Source organism: Danio aesculapii, chromosome 24, assembly GCF_903798145.1.
Source record: "Danio aesculapii chromosome 24, fDanAes4.1, whole genome shotgun sequence".
NCBI lineage: Eukaryota > Metazoa > Chordata > Actinopteri > Cypriniformes > Danionidae > Danio > Danio aesculapii.
In genome coordinates this window covers 1861251-1880082 of record NC_079458.1, presented here as the reverse complement: position 1 = coordinate 1880082, position 18832 = coordinate 1861251, and the positions used below count along the sequence as shown (strand labels likewise).

Here is an 18832-nt window from a genome sequence, read left to right as displayed (position 1 = left end):
CAACAAACCTTCCAATTTGAAGGACAATCCCGCGGTTTGCTCCCGAGGTTCTGCAAAGCTAGGAAAAAACGGGGGAGCGGCAGGATTCAGGCCTGAAGTTTGTGGAGAAAGCAACTTTGCGTCAGGAGAGGTTGGACTTTTAGTTGAGGATGACTTCTTGCCTTGTTTGGATTTTGGGGATTTGCTCTTTGGTGAAGCAAGAGGCGCCGGGACTTGGGTCTCAAAGGAATCCCCTTCAAGGTCAAATTGTGGTTGATTGTGGTTATTAAGAGACCATGCAGGTCCAGATGGAGAAAAAGGTGGAGCTGAGATCAATGCCTCCATTGGTGGTACAAAACAAGTGCTTCCTGGAGTGGACGCCTGGGGTTCCTTCAATGGCAACTCTTGGGTGCTCACAGGATCAGCGAACGAGGGATCTTGCCCAAACATTGGATCCTCGAAAGTTCCACGTGGAGAAGGTTGTGTGTCATTGAGGCTGAAAGCAAGAGAATCAGCTTTGCTTTCCAGGTTGAAATCGCTATCGGTTTCCATCATGATGTTGTGCAATCCTGAGGACATTGCCAAGGGAAATAAAGTGGGAGATTTGGGAGAAATTATTGCATGTTCGAAGGTAGTTGTGGACGGTGGGGAAGTGGCTGTCAGTGATAGCAGATCTTGGGTAAGAGACATAGGAATGAGACTCTCATCTGTGAAGTCTTCAGAAAGCGATACAAGACCGCTGTCGACTTCAGATTGAGCAAATTCCTGATGCATGGAGGCTGACGCTGGAACAAAGGGTTCAGCATTGATTGCCCATTCTTCAGGGATTTTCTTGCGACTTTTTGGCCTCTTAACTCGCCCGCCGATGCGTCCACCATCTTCCCAGCCTTCCTTGAGTGGGGACGACTGATGGGGGCTCTCAGATAAAGCACTTTCACTTTGCATTTCGGTGTTAAAGTCGTAAACCTCGTCTCTGGGTCTTCGCTTTTTCTTCTTCTTTTCCTTCTTTCGGTCGGATCCTTCACTTTCCCTGTCCTCGCTATCTCTCGGGGACCACTGGGGGTCCGGTGTCTCATGTGGGCTCTCCACAAGCTGACTGGCGTGGCGAGTGATAATGGTGGAAACACTAGGCGTGAAAGGCAGGTCGGATGGGATGCCGGCCTCATCAGACCAGCGGTCAGCAAAGACACCTCATATGTAAAAAAGAGAGGAAATTAGAGCAGTGCTAACCTCCTTTCTTACACTCTCAATCATGCACACAAGGATTTGCTGATTTATCAATCACTCCTCACACTCTCAGATGCATTTCTATTCTTTACAACCTTAAGCAGCGATTGCAGGTAGTTGTTTTTTTTTTCAATGGGAAGCTTATAAAGAATCTTTTTGCTAAATTTGTGTAAGTTGAACAGAAACACTTTTTAGATATGGAGTAAATATCATCGTAAATATCAAGACACACACACATTCATTACTGTACATCAGGGTTTATTTAGAAAGGTAAGCGTCTTCAGAACAACATCCCATCGAACACATTTAGCCACCGACACAATAGTGTTGAATTATGAATGGCTGTTCGTTTATTTGTGGATGGTTATTTGTTTGTTCATTGTTTCTTCCGGCGACCTGTTGTTTACATTGTTTACTATATTACTTACGTGCGAAAAAGGAGTCTTTGTAGTAAAAAGCAAGACGAAGTCATAGCTTACAGTGTTACAAATCAAAAAATGAATATAAACTCAAAGTTATAGTTACTAAAATCTGAGTGTTTTGAGGTTCTGCTTATGCTATCTGTCAGATGAGTTAAGAATTTAAACAAATTTTGGTAGAAGGCAGAAACAAGAACTTTAAATCGTAAGGTGTTCTGGATAAAATAATGCAATTTGTAACGTCAAAGACTCTAGAATACACAAGACGTGTCACTCGTTTAGTTTTAAACAAGGATGAAACAAGGATCATACCTGCCAACAGTCTCAGGAGTCTCCCGTATTTTCGACGCATCTCCCGCCACCCTCCCGTTTTGTTATTTCTCCCGCAAATCTCCCATAATTTCAGCCCCACCCCCACTCCCCGATTTGTAATACCCTCTGGTTGCCAACTTTGGTATAGTATTTGATCGCAGCGGCCGCCCAAAACTCGGTGCATAGTACAGTAATGTACCCGGTTCTGAGCTTTGTTATTCACACACCTCTTGGCAGGTATGGTAACGATCAATATGGCGCATGAAGCCCCGCCTTCTAGTACAGGAGTCAGTCATAGATCGCTATAGACTGAAGATTCCCTGGGGGAAGGGCTTCGAACATTTAGAAATAAAACTAGAGACAGCTGTTGTTTAATTTTATTGGTGACTATTAATATGAAATGATAATCATAAGTTTGGCAAGCTAATTTTAAGAATTTGAGGCTTCCCTATTTAAACAGAATCCCCAAGAGGAGTTTCAAAGATGGCCCCCAAGTGAAATGACTTAAACGGACTTTAGTAACGTGTAATAAATGTAAATATAATAATAATAATAATAATAATAATAATCATTTCTTACATTTATATAGCGCTTTTCTGGACACTCAAAGCGCTTTACATATTGGGGGAATCTCCTCATCCACCACCAGTGTGCAGCATCCACCTGGATGACGTGATAGCAGTCATATTGTGCCAGACTGCACACCACACACCAGCTGATTGGTGGAAAGGAGACAGAATGATGAAGGATGGGGATGGTTAGGAGGCCAGTGGGCAGATTTGGCCAGGATGCTGGGGTTAAACCCCTATGCTTTTTTTAAGGATTTTTAACAACCACAGAGAGTCAGGACCTCGGTTTAATGTTCCATCTGAAAGACGACGCTCAGTATAGAGCAATATAGAGTCCCCTTCACTATACTGGGGCATTAGGACCCACACAGACTACAGGTTGAGCGCCCCCTGCTGGTCCCACTAACACCACTTCCGGCAGCAACCTAGCTTTCCCATGTGGTCTCCCATCCAGGTACTGACCGGGCACAGACCTGCTTAGTTTAAGTGGGCGACCATGTGAGAGTTGCAGAGAGATAGCTGCCGGCTGTTTATATATTAATATAATATATAATAAATATAAAGAACCACAGCAAACCGTAACTGACTATCCACTATATATAGCTTTGGTCTGCTTTTACCAAAAATATATAAAAAACATATAAACAATAAGGCGACACGGTGGCTCAATGGTTAGCACTGTGGCCTTACAGCAACAAGGTCGGAGTTTCGAGTCTGGGCTGGGCCAGTTGGCATTTCTGTGTGGAGTTTGCATGTTCTCCCCATGTTGGCGTGGGTTTCCTCCAGGTGCTCTGGTTTCCCCCACAGTCCAAACACATGCGCTATAGGGGAATTGATGAACTAAACTGTCCGTAGTGTACGAGTGTAAATGAGTGTATATGAGTGTTTTCCAGTGCTGGGTTGTGACTGGAAGGGCATCCACTGTTTAAAACATATGCTGGAATAGTTGGCGGTTCATTCCACTGTGGCGACCCCTGATGAGTAAAGTGACTAAGCTGAAGGAAAATGAATGAATGTAAACAATAATAATGTACTTGACTAAGATATTAAGACATGATTTATATTGCATAAAGGTGTATTTTGTCAAATGGCACATAGAAATAGCTTGTTTCAGTGTCTGCATATATTCTATTAATATTTTAGCCCAGATTAATGTGATTTTTCTCACTGTTGTGATTTGTCAAACTGCTTTTGGTACTGTAGTGTGACCTCCTTTGCATTTCTGCAGCAGATTTGCATGAAAAAGACTGTGCAATTGAGGTCAAGCAGAACTCATTTGTGTACTCGATCTAATCTCCTTTCCAGAAGTAACGAGCAGAAACAATAGTTTGCGGGTTATGAATTGTACAGTAATGCAGCATGACTTCTCATCCACTAAATGAATGGACGACATGCCCGTCTGACCCAGATTTCATCATCCTGGAAGGTAATAAAGTCTAAAACGTGAACAGTGATAAATGACAGTGGAAATCAGACAGACGGATCTGAGCTGTTCAGACTGATTGGGGGAGAGATTGTGGGAGTGCAAAGCATTATGGGAGAAGCTCCATCTGTGACTGTTGGGTACATTTGTATATAAGAGGGAAAAAAAACATTTGTTATTAAAGTCTGCTTATGATGACATCAAATTAAGTCACCGTTTTTCCATTTGCATGACTAAAAGAGATGAAAAGTAATTTTGGCCACTAGAGGGCGAGTATTCACAACAAACAAAAGCACAGTTTGATGATGTCATGACTTGAGTGTGGAATCATGGGAGTTGTGGTCTTCATAATCCTGCAGAAGTCATGTTGATGGATGTATTAACTAAAGTATTATATTTAAGTATTAATTCAAGTCAAGACTTATTACGGTGCTAGTCTAAAGCAGAGTAAGGCGAAACGAGAGAAACACTGAAACTGATGAGAGACGAGTGCAACACTAAACAATTATTCAATAATAAATGGTCAATAACAAAATGAACATTCATTTCTAAATGATGGAGTCCAGATCAGGTGCGAGTGGTAATGTTTCTTGATTTCGGTCTACTTTTCATGATTATTTAACAGGATTGCTAACAATTATCAGCGATTCATTTTTTCAAATCACGTCTAAGAGCACGCCTTCTGTGACGCAGCTCACAGCTAATTCACTAAGATTTTACAGGTAACTGTGAGTTTTATAAGAAATAATCATGTGGAAACATTCTGAATAGTTTTTTAAGGTAATTCTTACCATTATTTACCGCACATTATTTAATGATTGCATAAAAAAATCCTAAAGATAACCACGAGCGAACATACTATATAGGTTATTATATAGTATAATATACATAATAAATAGTATAATAAATAAATAGTATAAATATAAATATATATATATATATATATATATATATATATATATATATATATATATATATATATATATATATATATATATATATATATATATATATATATATATATATATATATATATACACAGTTGAAGTCAGAATTATTAGCCCCCCTTTGAATTTATTTTCTTTTTTAAATATTTCCCAAATGATATTTAACAGAGCAAGGAATTTTTCACAGTGCGTCTGATAATATTTTTTCTTAAGGAGAAAGTCTTATTTGTTTTATTTCGGCTAGAATAAAAGCAGTTTTTAATTTTTTAAACACCATTTTAAGGTCAATATTATTAGCCCCTTTAAGCTTATTTTTTTCCGACTGTTTACAGAACAAACCATCGTTATACAATAACTTGCCTAATTACCCTAACCTGCCTAGTTACCCTAATTAACCTAGTTAAGCCTTTAAATGTCACTTTAAGCTGTATAGAAGTGTCTTGAAGAATATCTAGTCTAATATTATTTACTGTCATCATGACAAAGAGAAAATAAATCAGTTATTAGAGATGAGTTATTAAAACTATTATGATTAGAAATGTGTTGGAATAATCTTCTCTGGTAAACAGAAATTGGGGAAAAATATACAGGAGGGTGAATAATTCTGACTTCAACTGTATTTAACACTGCTCCAGTGTTTTTTGGATATTTTAATGAAACACTCTTACACATTGTGCATTTAACAATCAGCCACTTGATGACTGTGCATGAGTTAATGTGACCAGTCGGTGTATAACACACAGTTTGCACATCAACAACCAGCATTTAGAATCAAATCAGGCAGAATATGGTTCTAGAGCTGCATATAAATGACCAGCAGGCAGCATGAGTCTGAGTCTCAGCTGTACTGTACACACACACACACACACACACACACACAGCTGTCAAGCCCCTGGGTAAACACAACACATGTACAGTTCAACACTTCATAATTCGATAATCATAATTCAATTATTTCTGTTTATCAGGGAGAAGATTTGTTAAATGCATTACTAGTCTGATAATAATAATAACTAATGTCTAATAATAATTTATTTTGTCTCTGCCATGATGACAGTACATAATATTTTACTAGTTATTTTGCAAGATATTCAGGTTAAAGTGACATTTATTCATTCATTCATTCATTTTCCTTGGCTTAGTCCCTTATTTATCAGAGGTCGCCACAGAGGAATGAATCGCCAACTATTCCAGCAGCAAAACTGTGTAAAACATATGCTGGATAAGTTGGCGGTTCATTCCGCTGTGGCAACCCCTGATGAATAAAGAGACTAAGCTGAAGGAAAATGAATGAATGAATAAAAAACTGTGTTTATGCATTAGATTAGCCAGTACCAAAGCCCAAACTTGAGCTAATTTAACTAAATAATTGTAATAATTGAAAGAAGATCGGTGTAAGAAGATCTATCTATCTATCTATCTATCTATCTATCTATCTATCTATCTATCTATCTAATATATATATATATATATATATATATATATATATATATATATATATATATATATATATACATACATACACATATATATGCATATATATATATATATATATATATATATATATATATATATATATATATATATATATATATATATATATATATATATATATATATATATATATATATATATATATATATATATATATATACACACATATATATACATATATATATATATACACATACACTATGTATTTTAAATATTTTCTATTTCTAAAGATGTTCTGTGATTAAACTGTTTTAATGGATATTACTGATTAATAAATCTGTTTGGTTTGAATGCACCAAAACCTATTGTCTATATTGACAGAAATTGTTCATAACAGACTGTACTTCATTTATGCTGAGCACGCTATATATGTATTATTCCAGCAAAACTGTAAGAAATCAGACTTTCTCCAGAAGAAAAAAGATCCTTGCTCCATTAAAAATCACTGCAAATATCTGAAAAAGAATTCAAACATCACAGGAGGGCGAATCATTTAGTACTGAACTGTATTTGACTTGCTCTGACAACTGATCTCTACATCTAGCTGTACTAGTTACAGTGCCTCCTAGTGGACAGTTGTGGCTTTAATTACTAATGGATTAGATATTAACTCAACAGGGGTTCCTGCAGGAATCCTATAATCCCCCACACAACACACATGGGAAATGCATGAGGGAAATAGAGTACATAGTATTTTAGGATGATTACAGAGACGCTACAGAACTGTACCCAACTGTTACCAACTGTAACCCAACCTCCCTATTACACTCAGAATTGGGTTGAAATAGCCAGGCTTTTTTAGAGTTACAAATCCTACTTTACTTTTTTAAATTAAATTAATAGGATTAAATTTAACCCAATGCTTAACCCAAAAGCATTATTGTAAAAGTGTTATCGGTGTGTGTGTGTGTGTGTGTGTGTGTGTCCTCTACCTGCAGATGTGTCCAGTGGGCTCTTGGCTGTGCTGGCCGGCAGGGGTTCAGCTGGGATGTTTAGGGCTTCAGAAGCCTGAACCGCTGCTGGACTCTGTGTTTCAGCCACACCAGACGCTCTTTCAGTCTGAAGTGGAGCAGCACCAGTGATCGCCTCAGAGAAACCTGAGGAAAAAGAAAACACACACATCAAATATATGACATTTTAATCTTATTTTTACATTTAAAAATGTACTTGTCAGTCCTTTGCAGAGACATATACATACATATATACAATTACATAAATACATATACATACATATATACATATACATACATATATTTATATATATATATATATATATTCATTAATTCATTCATTTTCCTTTTGGCTTAGTCCCCTTATTAATCAGGTGTCGCCACTGTGGAATGAACCACCAACTTATCCAGCACATGTTTTACACAGCAGATGCCCTTCCAGCTGCAATCAATCACTGGGAAAAACCCATACACACTCATACACTACTGACAATTTAGTCTCCCCAATTCCCATACACTCAAAAAAATTACTCCTTGGAGGAACTCAATTTTTCCATCCAATAAATTTATTTAGCACCAACTAAACAAAAATGATTTACACAAACAAATGCAATTGAGCTGGTCCAACATGATTTTATCAAATAAAAGTGTAAATAAATTTGTACTATTATTTAATTTGAACTCAAAGGTCTGATAATATCATGTGTGTTTATTTTGAAGTCTCTTAGTTCTATTTGAAGTTATCCTAAATGAATTAAGAGAGACATTGTAATGTGTAGATTTACATGTACAGTTGATTGGGGCTGATCTCAGAACTAATTTTAGGACAGTTATTGCTCACTGAGCAAAGCAATAAAGTGTAATTTTGCTAATTAAGTAAACGCATTGGTGCTTCTGCACGGTGGTAATCTGTCAACTCAAAGCATTACATGAAACTCTTCTAAATCATCAAAATAAAGTGAATATTAAACTGCTGGGAACTACAAATCTCTTAACCAGGTAGTAGGACCAACTCAATTCTTTCATATTGTCCCAACACAAAACGCTTATGTTAACTTAATGGTTTACAAATTTAAGTGGACTTAACACAAAACATAGAAATTGTCCCAAGAAATTACAAGAATTGAGTTGTTTCAGCTAATTTTTAACAGGTAGTTTGAACAAGCAGCAAAAACTTATTTTTGAGTGTATAGTGCATGTGTTTGGACTGTAAGGTAACCAGAGCACTCGGAGGAAACCCACGCCAACACAGGGAGAACATGCAAACTCCACACAGAAACACCAGCTGATCCAGCCGAGGCTCAAACCAGCGATCTTCTTGCTGTTAGGCGATAGCGCGACCCACTGTGCCACTGCACCACCTATATATATATATATACACAACTAACTTAAAGACTGCAGAAACACTTTGATTGAAATTCTCCCTTTGTACATGTCATCAGAGGGGAAGCCCCGCCCACCATCTCTCCTTCATTAGCATAGGACATTAGTCTTGTTTATGAATCTGCCACTTATAGCACTTATCTGCATTTATAGCTCCACCCTTTTTTGAAAAAGAGCACAATCTCATTTGAATTTAAAGCGACAGTCAGCGAAATGGCACAATTTGGATCAAAGCCTAAAGGGGTGAGAGGGGTCTGGAGTCAGACTTGATGCAGTTACAAGGTGAGCTGGATGCAATGCTTTTTAATGGGCACACCTGATCCCACCCCTAACCCTACTTCTAATCACAGTGCATTGTGTCTGACATTGCAAGTCTGAGATATGCAGTCTCAGCTTGCAAATCCCAGTCTGCATGCAGTTACTACCGTTTATCTGTGGGATATTTTGAGCTCAAACTTCACATACACACTTTTGAACACTTGTTAAAAAGGGGGAAAATAGGTGCCCTTTAAATAAGCTTGAAATGTTAGTCAAGAGCGATGCGGTGGCGCAGTGGGAAGTGTTGTCGCCTCACAGCAAGAAGGTTGTTTGTTCGAGCCTTGGTTGGTATTTCTGTGTGGAGTTTGCATGTTCTCCTTGGGTCCTCCAGGTGCTCCGGTTTCCCCCACAGTCCAAACACATGGGCTATAGGGGAATTGATGAACTAGATTGGCCATAGTGTATGAGGGTGTGTGTGAATGAGTGTGTATGGGTGTTTCCCAGTGATGGGTTGCGGCTGAAAGGGCTGCTGTGTAAAAATATGCTTGATATGTTTGTGGTTCAATCCTCTTTGGCGAGCCCTGATTAATAAAGGGACTAAGCTGAAGGAACATGAATGAATGAATGAAATGTTAGTCATATATGCGACCCTGTGATGTGACAATTTCAGATACATAAACTGATATCGATGCTGAAACGATATACTGTGCAGCCCTAGCCCAGATTTCTGCGTGTGGCATCAGGTATGACTGAGCTGGCGCTTGCTCTGTAACAGGTGGTGAATCCTCCATCAGACACCAGCTGAATCCTGATGTGCTCGTGACTCAACATCTCCCATGAGCCCTGAACACCAGCGCTAGTATCTGCTATTGTCTATCACAGAGAAACAGACCTGTTTATTTACCCTGCTGATAAATTCTCGCTCACTAGCAAGACTAGCATTACTATAAACACTTTAGAGCAGGGGTCACCAATCTCGCTCTTGGAGGGCCGGTGTCCCTGCAAGGTTTAGCTCCAACTTGCCTCAACACACCTGGCGTGGTGTTTCAAGTATACCTATTAAGATCTTGATTAGCTCATTCAGGTGTGTTTGATTAGGGTTGGAGCTAAAATCTGCAGGAGACTGGCCCTCCAGGAACAAGTTTGGTGACCCCTGCTTTAGAGGGTGGAATAAAAGCTCCAGGTTGATGCAATAATAATAATACACACAATATGTATTGCTGTATTACATAAATAAAAATTAAACACTACTTGTCATAGACTACTTATTGCCACATTAGATGGTTATAATAACATTATATATGCCTTCAGTGATTTCCTGAAGATAAAAAACAAAAAAATAACCCAACTGGAATAACTACAGCAGTCTCGATCGTCTGATCTCATATGAAGCAAGAGATCGCGATGACATACAGTATGATGGCAGGTGTGCAGGTGCTGTAGTGCTGTCCCAATTCTTAGGGGTAAATTTTGAAGCCCTTCCCCTTCACACTCGGTTTCAAGGGCCAAGGGGAAGGGGTAGGGGTATAAAAATAGAAATGGGCCTAAGTCTTACCTCCCTGACTCCTCATCCCTCCTTTTTGCTTCATACAAAAAATTCTATCAGGAGGCATGCTTAGTCAGATCAATCATATTGTTTAAACTTAAGTTTTGTCGACTTGCAAAACAAAAAAGGCTGTTATCATGTACATTAAAAATAAATACAGGTCATGACTGAACATGGAGGACGGTCTCCAAAATTACTCTTAGAATGAAGCAATAAGCAAGATTTGTATATTTATAATCACGTCAAAAGATACTGGGGTCGCAAGCCACTGGCATTGTTAATTTGGGGGTCGTGGGCTGAAAAGTTTAGGAACCCCTGAATTAGATTATAAGAGTCAACATATCTGCTGGAGTTTACAGTCATAGTGTTTTAAAGTCTGAATGTTTCATAGATTTTTAAAGTCTGAATAAGATTAAAACATATATATGTTATCGGTTCATTTAGTTATGATTATTACATAATTAAATGACTTAAACAGCTAATAAAAATGGCATATTGCAAGAAATTGTTATGATTTTCTTACTTGGATTTTTGTTTTGTTTTGTTTATAGTCCAAATATCTACAAATTCTTAAATCAAGAAGCATTTTCTACACAATATTGTCTTGTTTTAAGAAATAATCAGTCAAAAATAAGCGAGTTTTTCATTAAAATAATCAAAATAATCTGCCAAAAGGGGAAGAAAAATAATCTGGTTTTTCCTTTTGGCATAAGATTATTTTTTTAGCCTGTTGGCAGATTATTTAGCTTGTTTTAAGAAAAAACTCAATTAATTTGACATTTTTTCTTAAAAAAGGACAATGTTTTGCTTGCCTAGAGAATGTTTCTTTATTTAAGAAGTTTTAGATATTTAGACTAGAAACAAGACAAAAATATGTAAGTAAGAAAATCCTCTTTTGTAGTGTATCGTGTATATTTAATTTGAGATATCAGTCTGAAGATGCTTAAAGTTCCCTCAACGTCTATAACACACAGGATGTACAGATGTGATCTTCACTAATGAGCTCTGGGGTAATTAGAGGTGTTGTTTTGCCGGACACACAATTATAGTAAACCTAATTAATGGCCGGAGAGAGATTCAACAACATGACACTGAACAAATAAAAGCAGATTACTAACGAGACTCGGCCTGCAGCTGCAAACACTGGAAACAAGCTCAATCACATCAGAGAAATACTTCTCAAACACTCTATATATGCACACACACAGAAAATAAAGTTTTAAAAATGATAGTAATAATAATAATGGACGGCACGGTGGCTCAGTGGTTAGCACTGTGGCCTCACAGCAAGAAGGTTGCTGGTTCCAGTCCCGGCTGGGTCAGTTGGCATTTCTCTGTGGAGTTTGCATGTTCTACCCGTGTCGGCAAGGTTAGTCCAAACACATGCACTATAGGGGAATTGATGAACTAAATTAGCCATTGTGTGTGAGTGTGTGTGTGTATGAATGTGAGAGTGTATGGGTGCTTCCCAGCTGGAAGGGCATCCTCTGCATAAAACATATGCTGGAATAGTAGGCGGTTCATTCTTCTGTGGCAACCACTAATGAATAAAGGGACTAAGCTGAAGGAAAATGAATGAATGAATGAATGAATGAATTAATAATAATAATAATAATAGAAAAAAAGAGAAAGTACTCAATATATTGCTGAAGATGCAGACCAAATCATTTGACATTTCACCATTTAATTTAAATTATTACATTTATTTTATTTTATTAAATTACATTTTAATTTAATTTAATTTTTTTAAAGTATATATACAATTTTAAATCACAATACAATTTCTTACATAATTTGGCTTCACAAAATGATGGTACACACTGGTAAATGTTATCATCAAAAGATGTTTTCATGCTTAAGTATTAACAAAATTTTGGTTAATGAATTTCAGAAGTTAGAAGTTTTACAATAAAGGTGGAAACAAATAATAAGCACTATATTTAGACTGACAGAAAGTCTGGGGTATTTGGAGCATACAAATCCATTATTTTTTAAATTGAAGATACTAAAGTTCAATGATTAGGTTAAATTTAAAACAGCATAATTAATGTTTAAATCTAGCAATAAATTACTTCTGAAATGCATATAAAAGGTTTTTGAGGAAAGACAAGGGGGATATTGATCAACTTAAAAAGTTGTATAAATGTACAGTTGAAGTCAGAATTATTAGCCCCCCCTTTGAATTTTTTTTTTTTTCTTTTTTAAATATTTCCTAAATGATGTTTAACAGAGCAAGGAAATTTTCACAGTATGTCTGATAATATTTTTTCTTCTGGAGAAAGTCTGATTTGCTTTATTTCGGCTAGAATAAAAGCAGTTTTTAATTTTTATGAACCATTTTAAGGTCAATATTATCAGCTCCTTTAAGCCAGAGTTTCCCAATCCTGTTCCTGAAGGCACGCCAACAGTACGCATTTTCATCCTCTCCCTAATCAAACACACCTGAATCAACTCATCAGAACATTAGAAGAGACTCCAAAACCTGAAGTTAATGGGTCAGATGAGGGAGACATCCAAAACATGAACTGTTGGTGTGCCTCCAGGAAGAGGGTTGGGAAACACTGCTTTAAGCTATATATTTTTTCGATAGTCTACAGAACAAACCATCATTATACAATAACTTGCCTAATTACCCTAACCTGCCTAGTTAACCTAATTACCCTAGTTAAGCCTTTAAATGTCACTTTAAGCTGAATACTATTATCTTGAAGAATATCTAGTCTAATATTATTTACTGTCATCATGACAAAGAGAAAATAAATCAGTTATTAGAGATGAGTTATTAAAACTATTATGATTAGAAATGTGTTGAAGAAATCTGCTCTCCGTTAAACAGAAACTGGGGGAAAAATAAACAGGGGGGCTAATAATTCTGACTTCAGCTGTATTATTAAAGAAATATAATGATTAATAGAGGTGATTGTAAAAGAATAAAATGAGAAAGGTATGATGAAAGTTTGATTAATGGCTGTTTGCAGTACTGTGTATTTTTGGGTCTATGTTATAAAATGTAAATGTACAAATAGATTCAAACATATAATAAGTGAAAGATGCCAAAAGGATAAAATATGTCTCATGTAAAAAGAAGAGATAAGTAAAAGAAGAAATATATTGAAGTAATAGACGAATGATGTGTGTGGTAATGGGCTGGGAAAATAATAGGCTTGTGCTTCATCCCGCTCCACTTTGACCATTTTTTGTTAATGAATTTTTATGCATTATTTTTTATAAAAAATCTAAATCAAATCAAATCCAAAATATTTCTATTGAGATGCTCAATTACAGTCATTTCCGGGCAGCCATTAATATTACAGAAAAAATACGCTTTAATGGTTGAATGTTACACTCAATTCCTGAATTAAAAACACAAGTTAACAACAACAACAACTTGGTTAATTTTGCTATTTGCATTATATATATTCATGAGTACAGTTTGACGGAGTTTTTTTAACCCATTTCTTATCCTAATAGTTTTAATAACTCTAATAACTGATTTATTTTCTCTTTGTCATGATGACAGTAAATAATATTAGACTAGATATTCTTCAAGACACTTCTATACAGCTTAAAGTGACATTTAAAGGCTTAACTAGGTTAATTAGGGTAAAGTTAGGGTAATTAGGCAAGTTATTGTATAACAGTGGTTTGTTCTGGAAACAATCCAAAACTAATATTGCTTAAGGGGGCTAATAATATTGACCTTAAAATACCTGTAAAAATTAAAAACTGCTTTTATTCTAGCCGAAATAAAGCAAAAAAAGACTTTCTCTAGAAGAAAAAATATTGCAGGAAATACTGTGAAAAATTCCTGAATCTGTTCAACATTATTTGGGAAATATTTCTGGAAAATAATGGTGAATAATTGACTTCAACTGTATATTCCAGCCAAACTAATGATGTCAGAATCTGGTGATACACAGTAGTGTAGGTGAGTAAATGACTGACCTGTGAACGACCCAATGGAGCAGCTGTCCATCATCATCTGAGAGCCAAACTGATCAGGACACCCAGACATCGAGACTGAAGAGAGATAGAGAGAGACTTTTATTTCAGGGTATATACAGGACTCCAAGACTGAAATTTAATCCCACCTTTTAAGACTGTTTTAAGACTTATTGCATACATTTTAAAGACCTCATCACCACTTCAGGTTTCAACCAGTAGCACTGCCGACCTTTTAACTTGCAGTGTATTTACTAAATACTGATTATAAGAAACAAATCCTAAACTAAAACTGTATTTATATACTGAATAAAGAAGTTTGAATGTCTTTCAAGTAAATACCCCGTGAGCTGATCAAATGTATATTCCGTAGAGAGAGATAAACAAGAGTGTGTGTGGTACAGTCCTGCAGATGCTGAGTGCATCTCAATGAGAGCAGAAAAGTGACGAGTGTTTTCAAAAGCTGTTCACAACGCAGGCACAGCAAACAAGCAGACGATTATTACAGCAGAGAGAGAGAGACAGATGCAGATGCTCATGTGTGATTTACCAGCCTGATCTCACGTGGAAACTAGTGTCTACTTTGCACGAATTCAGTCTGATGAAAATGTCGAATTTTTAAAAGGAGGCGTGGCACCCAACCCCGCCCCTAAAACCAACCATCTATAGGGCATGAGCAAATCAAGCTAAATTGTATGAATGAGATCGTACATATTAGCCACTACATCAAGAAGTCACGGATTGCTGTAAGATATCGTTGAATTTACAGTATCCAACAGCACATTATACACAACCAGCAAACTATCAGAGCATGATCACACAACCTAGCAACTGACCCAAACACCCTAGCAACCACACAGCTACTCATAACATCCCAGCAGATTTCACAATATAAATTGAGGAAATTATTTCTCTCCGTAAATTGACGCACACACAAAAATAATGTAGCACGGTTTGTCTGCAAGACCAAATACATTTCATATTTCACATCCAGTTTCCCCAAATCCTGCTTTCGTATCAGTGTTTTTCTAGCAATATTTTTAGCATCGTATCAGCATATATTATAGTAGTTCACATTTAAATATAGTTTCAATATTTTGATTTCGATTTGCATTAAAGTTCTAGCAATTTTGTTGTGCTTTTGTCATCCATCCATCAGTCCACACCCACATGCTCATTTATAGAATATATCATATTCATTCTTATGTCAGTTTTCATTGATTTAAAACATTAAATATTTAAACAAACATGAAAAATCTAAACATAAAACGTACATAAAAATGTAACTCAAAAAATAAACACATACACACACACATACACACACACTACTGGTCAAAAGCTACTAGTTGGGCTCAGTAGGATTTTTAAATGCTTTAAAATGAGCTTATCATGCTCACCAAAGCTGCATTTATTTCATAAAAGTGCAGTACAAACAGTAAAATTGTGAAATGTTATTGCACTATAAAATAAATAATAATAATAAATCATTTAATCATTTATTCCAGTGATTTTAGACCAGAATTTTCAGCTTCATTACTCCAGTCTTCAGAGTCACATGATCCTTCAGAAATCACTCTAATATTAATTATTATTCATTCATTTATTCATTCATTCATTTTCTTTTCGGCTTAGTCCCTTTATTAATCTGGGGTCGCCACAGCGGAATGAACCGCCAACTTATCCAGCACATGTTCTACACAGCGGATGCCCTTCAAGTTGCAACCCGGGAAAGTAATAATTATTATTAAATCACTGGGAAAATAATAATAATTATTATTATTATTGTTATTATTTTAGTAATATTATTACTATTAATGGTAATCTAACAAACGCCGCCTTGATGAACAGAATAATTTTCTAAAAATAAAAATAAAAACATGAAAAAAAACGTGGAAAAAAACTGACGCTAAACTTTTGACCACTAGAGTATATATTTCACAATTTGTACTGTATTTTGATTAAATTTGATCAATTTGTACTGTATTGATTAAATAAATGCAGCCTTGGTGAGCAGAATAAGCTTATTTTAAAACATTTAAAATCCTCACATTTTTTTGACCAGTAGTGTGTGTGTATATATATATATATATATATATATATATATATATATATATATATATATATATATATATATATGTGTGTGTGTGTATATACACACACACGCACACAGTTGAAGTCAAAATTATTAGTCTCCCTGTTTATTTTTTCCCCAATTTCAAAATTTCAAAGGGGGGGCTAATAATTTTGACTTCAACTGTGTATATATATATATATATAAATTAATGCATTTTAACATTTTATTTCAAATAATAAAAACAGTTTTGCCATTTTACTTGTATTTAATTATTATAACCCTGCTATACGTCATGTTTGTGTCATGGTTATTTACACTGGTATTAAAAAAATAAAACAATAAATAACATTAATATCCTTGCCATAAATTATTGCTGTATTTTCTATTTTCCAAAAGTCAATATTCATTAATTATACATATTAAATTATTATATTCATTACATAAAAAGCAAACTTTACTCATCCAGTTTGCACCTCAGATTCTTGATCATTTTTATCTGCATTATGGATTATATATATCATTGCACAGATCATTCTTTCATTCATTTCCATTCAACTTGGTCCCTGATTTGTCAGGGGTTGCCACAGCGGAATGAACCGCCATCTATTCCAGCATACCGTGCATTACACCGTGCATGCCCTTGCAGCTGCAACCCAGTACTGGGAAACACCCATACACACTCATTCACATACACATACATGCTTGGACTGAGGGGAAAACGAGAGCTACCGTAGGAAACCCACGCCAACACAGGGAGAACAGGCAAACTCCACACAGAAATGCCAACTGACCCAGCCGGGACTCGAAGCAGTGACCTTCTTGCTGTGAGGCCACAGTGCTAACCATTGAGTCACTGTGCCGCTCTTGCATAGATCATAAAGGCATCAAAATGCGCAGTAGAAGCTGAGCTCACCTGACAGCAGGTCAGTTTCAGTGGTCAGATGTGTCTGGACGTCCTCTTGTTTCTCCTTCCAGGACATCAGCGGACTCACAGCGCCTGAAAAACACAGAGAAAATCATCTTTCCACTCACAAAACACAGACAATAAATCCACGTCTGCCTCAAACACACTCTGGAGTATAGACACAGCGCTCTCTCTGTAAAGCGCTGTGAACTCATCGGTGAGAAACTCAATCCAGGCCTGATCTGAAGTGGCATTTCTGGACGCGACACAAACCCGGCGGCTGATGTTGAAAACAGCCGACAGGACGGAGCCAAAGTCAGAAACCCAAACACAGCCGCGGGTCAGACTGTCTGAGGGTCAAAGGTCATTTAGATATGGGTTCGCACACTGTCTGTGCTCTGCAGCCACAATAATGGCAGTCAGCGGGAACATATCACACCATAATACCAGCAGTGAGTCAGCAATTTTTCCTGACATAGTTTTGTGTTCTCATTTATTTTTATAAATATTGTTTTCCCCAATATGTGTATATACAGGCTATTTACATAGTGTCAGAATGATTTGCCCTCCTGTGAAATTTGCTTTCTTTTCCAAATATTACCCAAATGATGTTGGATGTTTTTCACAGTATGTCTGATAATATTTTTTCTTCTGGAGAAAGTCTTTTTTGCTTTATTTCGGCTAGAATAAAAGCAGTTTTTATTTTTTAATTTAAGGTCAATATTATTAGCCTCCTTAAGCAATATTAGTTTTGGATTGTCTTCAGAATAAACCACTGTTATACAATGACTTGCCTAATTACCCTAACTTTACCCTAATTAACCTAGTTAAGCCTTTAAATGTCACTTTAAGCTGTATAGAAGTGTCTTGAAGAATATCTAGTCTAATATTATGTGCTGTCATCATGACAAAGAGAAAATAAATCAGTTATTAGAGATGAGTTATTAACACTATTATGATTAGAAATGTGTTGAAAAACCTCTCCATTTAACATTCTTTGGAAAATATAAAAAAAAAAAAAATTAAAATGCCGGAGGATGAAACAAAGGACTAAAATAAAATAAAATAAAAAAATAACTAAGACTAAAATAAAATTAAAATTATAGAACTAAAATAACAGAGTAAAATAAAATAAAATAACAGACTAAAATAACTAGGACTAAAATAAAATAATACAAAATAAAATATAGGACTAAAATAAAATAAAATACAATAAAATACAATATAGGACTAAAATAACTAGGGCTAAAATAAAATAAAATAAACAAAATAAAATAAAATATAGGACTAAAATAAAATAAAATACAATAAAATACAATATAGGACTAAAATAACTAGGGCTAAAATAAAATAAAATAAAACAAAATAAAATAAAATATAGGACTAAAATAAAATAAAAAAATAA

At 35.8% G+C, this 18832-nt stretch overlaps 1 protein-coding gene across 1 annotated transcript in view; it reads right to left on the bottom strand.

Annotated features, from left to right (window-relative positions):
• The window catches only part of LOC130218906 (microtubule-associated protein 4), a 123693-nt gene that overhangs the window by 70618 nt on the left and 34243 nt on the right, over positions 1-18832 (bottom strand). Inside the window, exons 4-7 of the mRNA XM_056451225.1 lie at positions 17437-17520; positions 14453-14527; positions 7303-7467; positions 9-1169 (exon numbers count right to left, since the gene is read on the bottom strand). Coding sequence (XP_056307200.1) covers positions 9-1169; positions 7303-7467; positions 14453-14527; positions 17437-17520 — 1485 coding nt within the window. The remainder of the gene's footprint in view (positions 1-8; positions 1170-7302; positions 7468-14452; positions 14528-17436; positions 17521-18832) is intronic.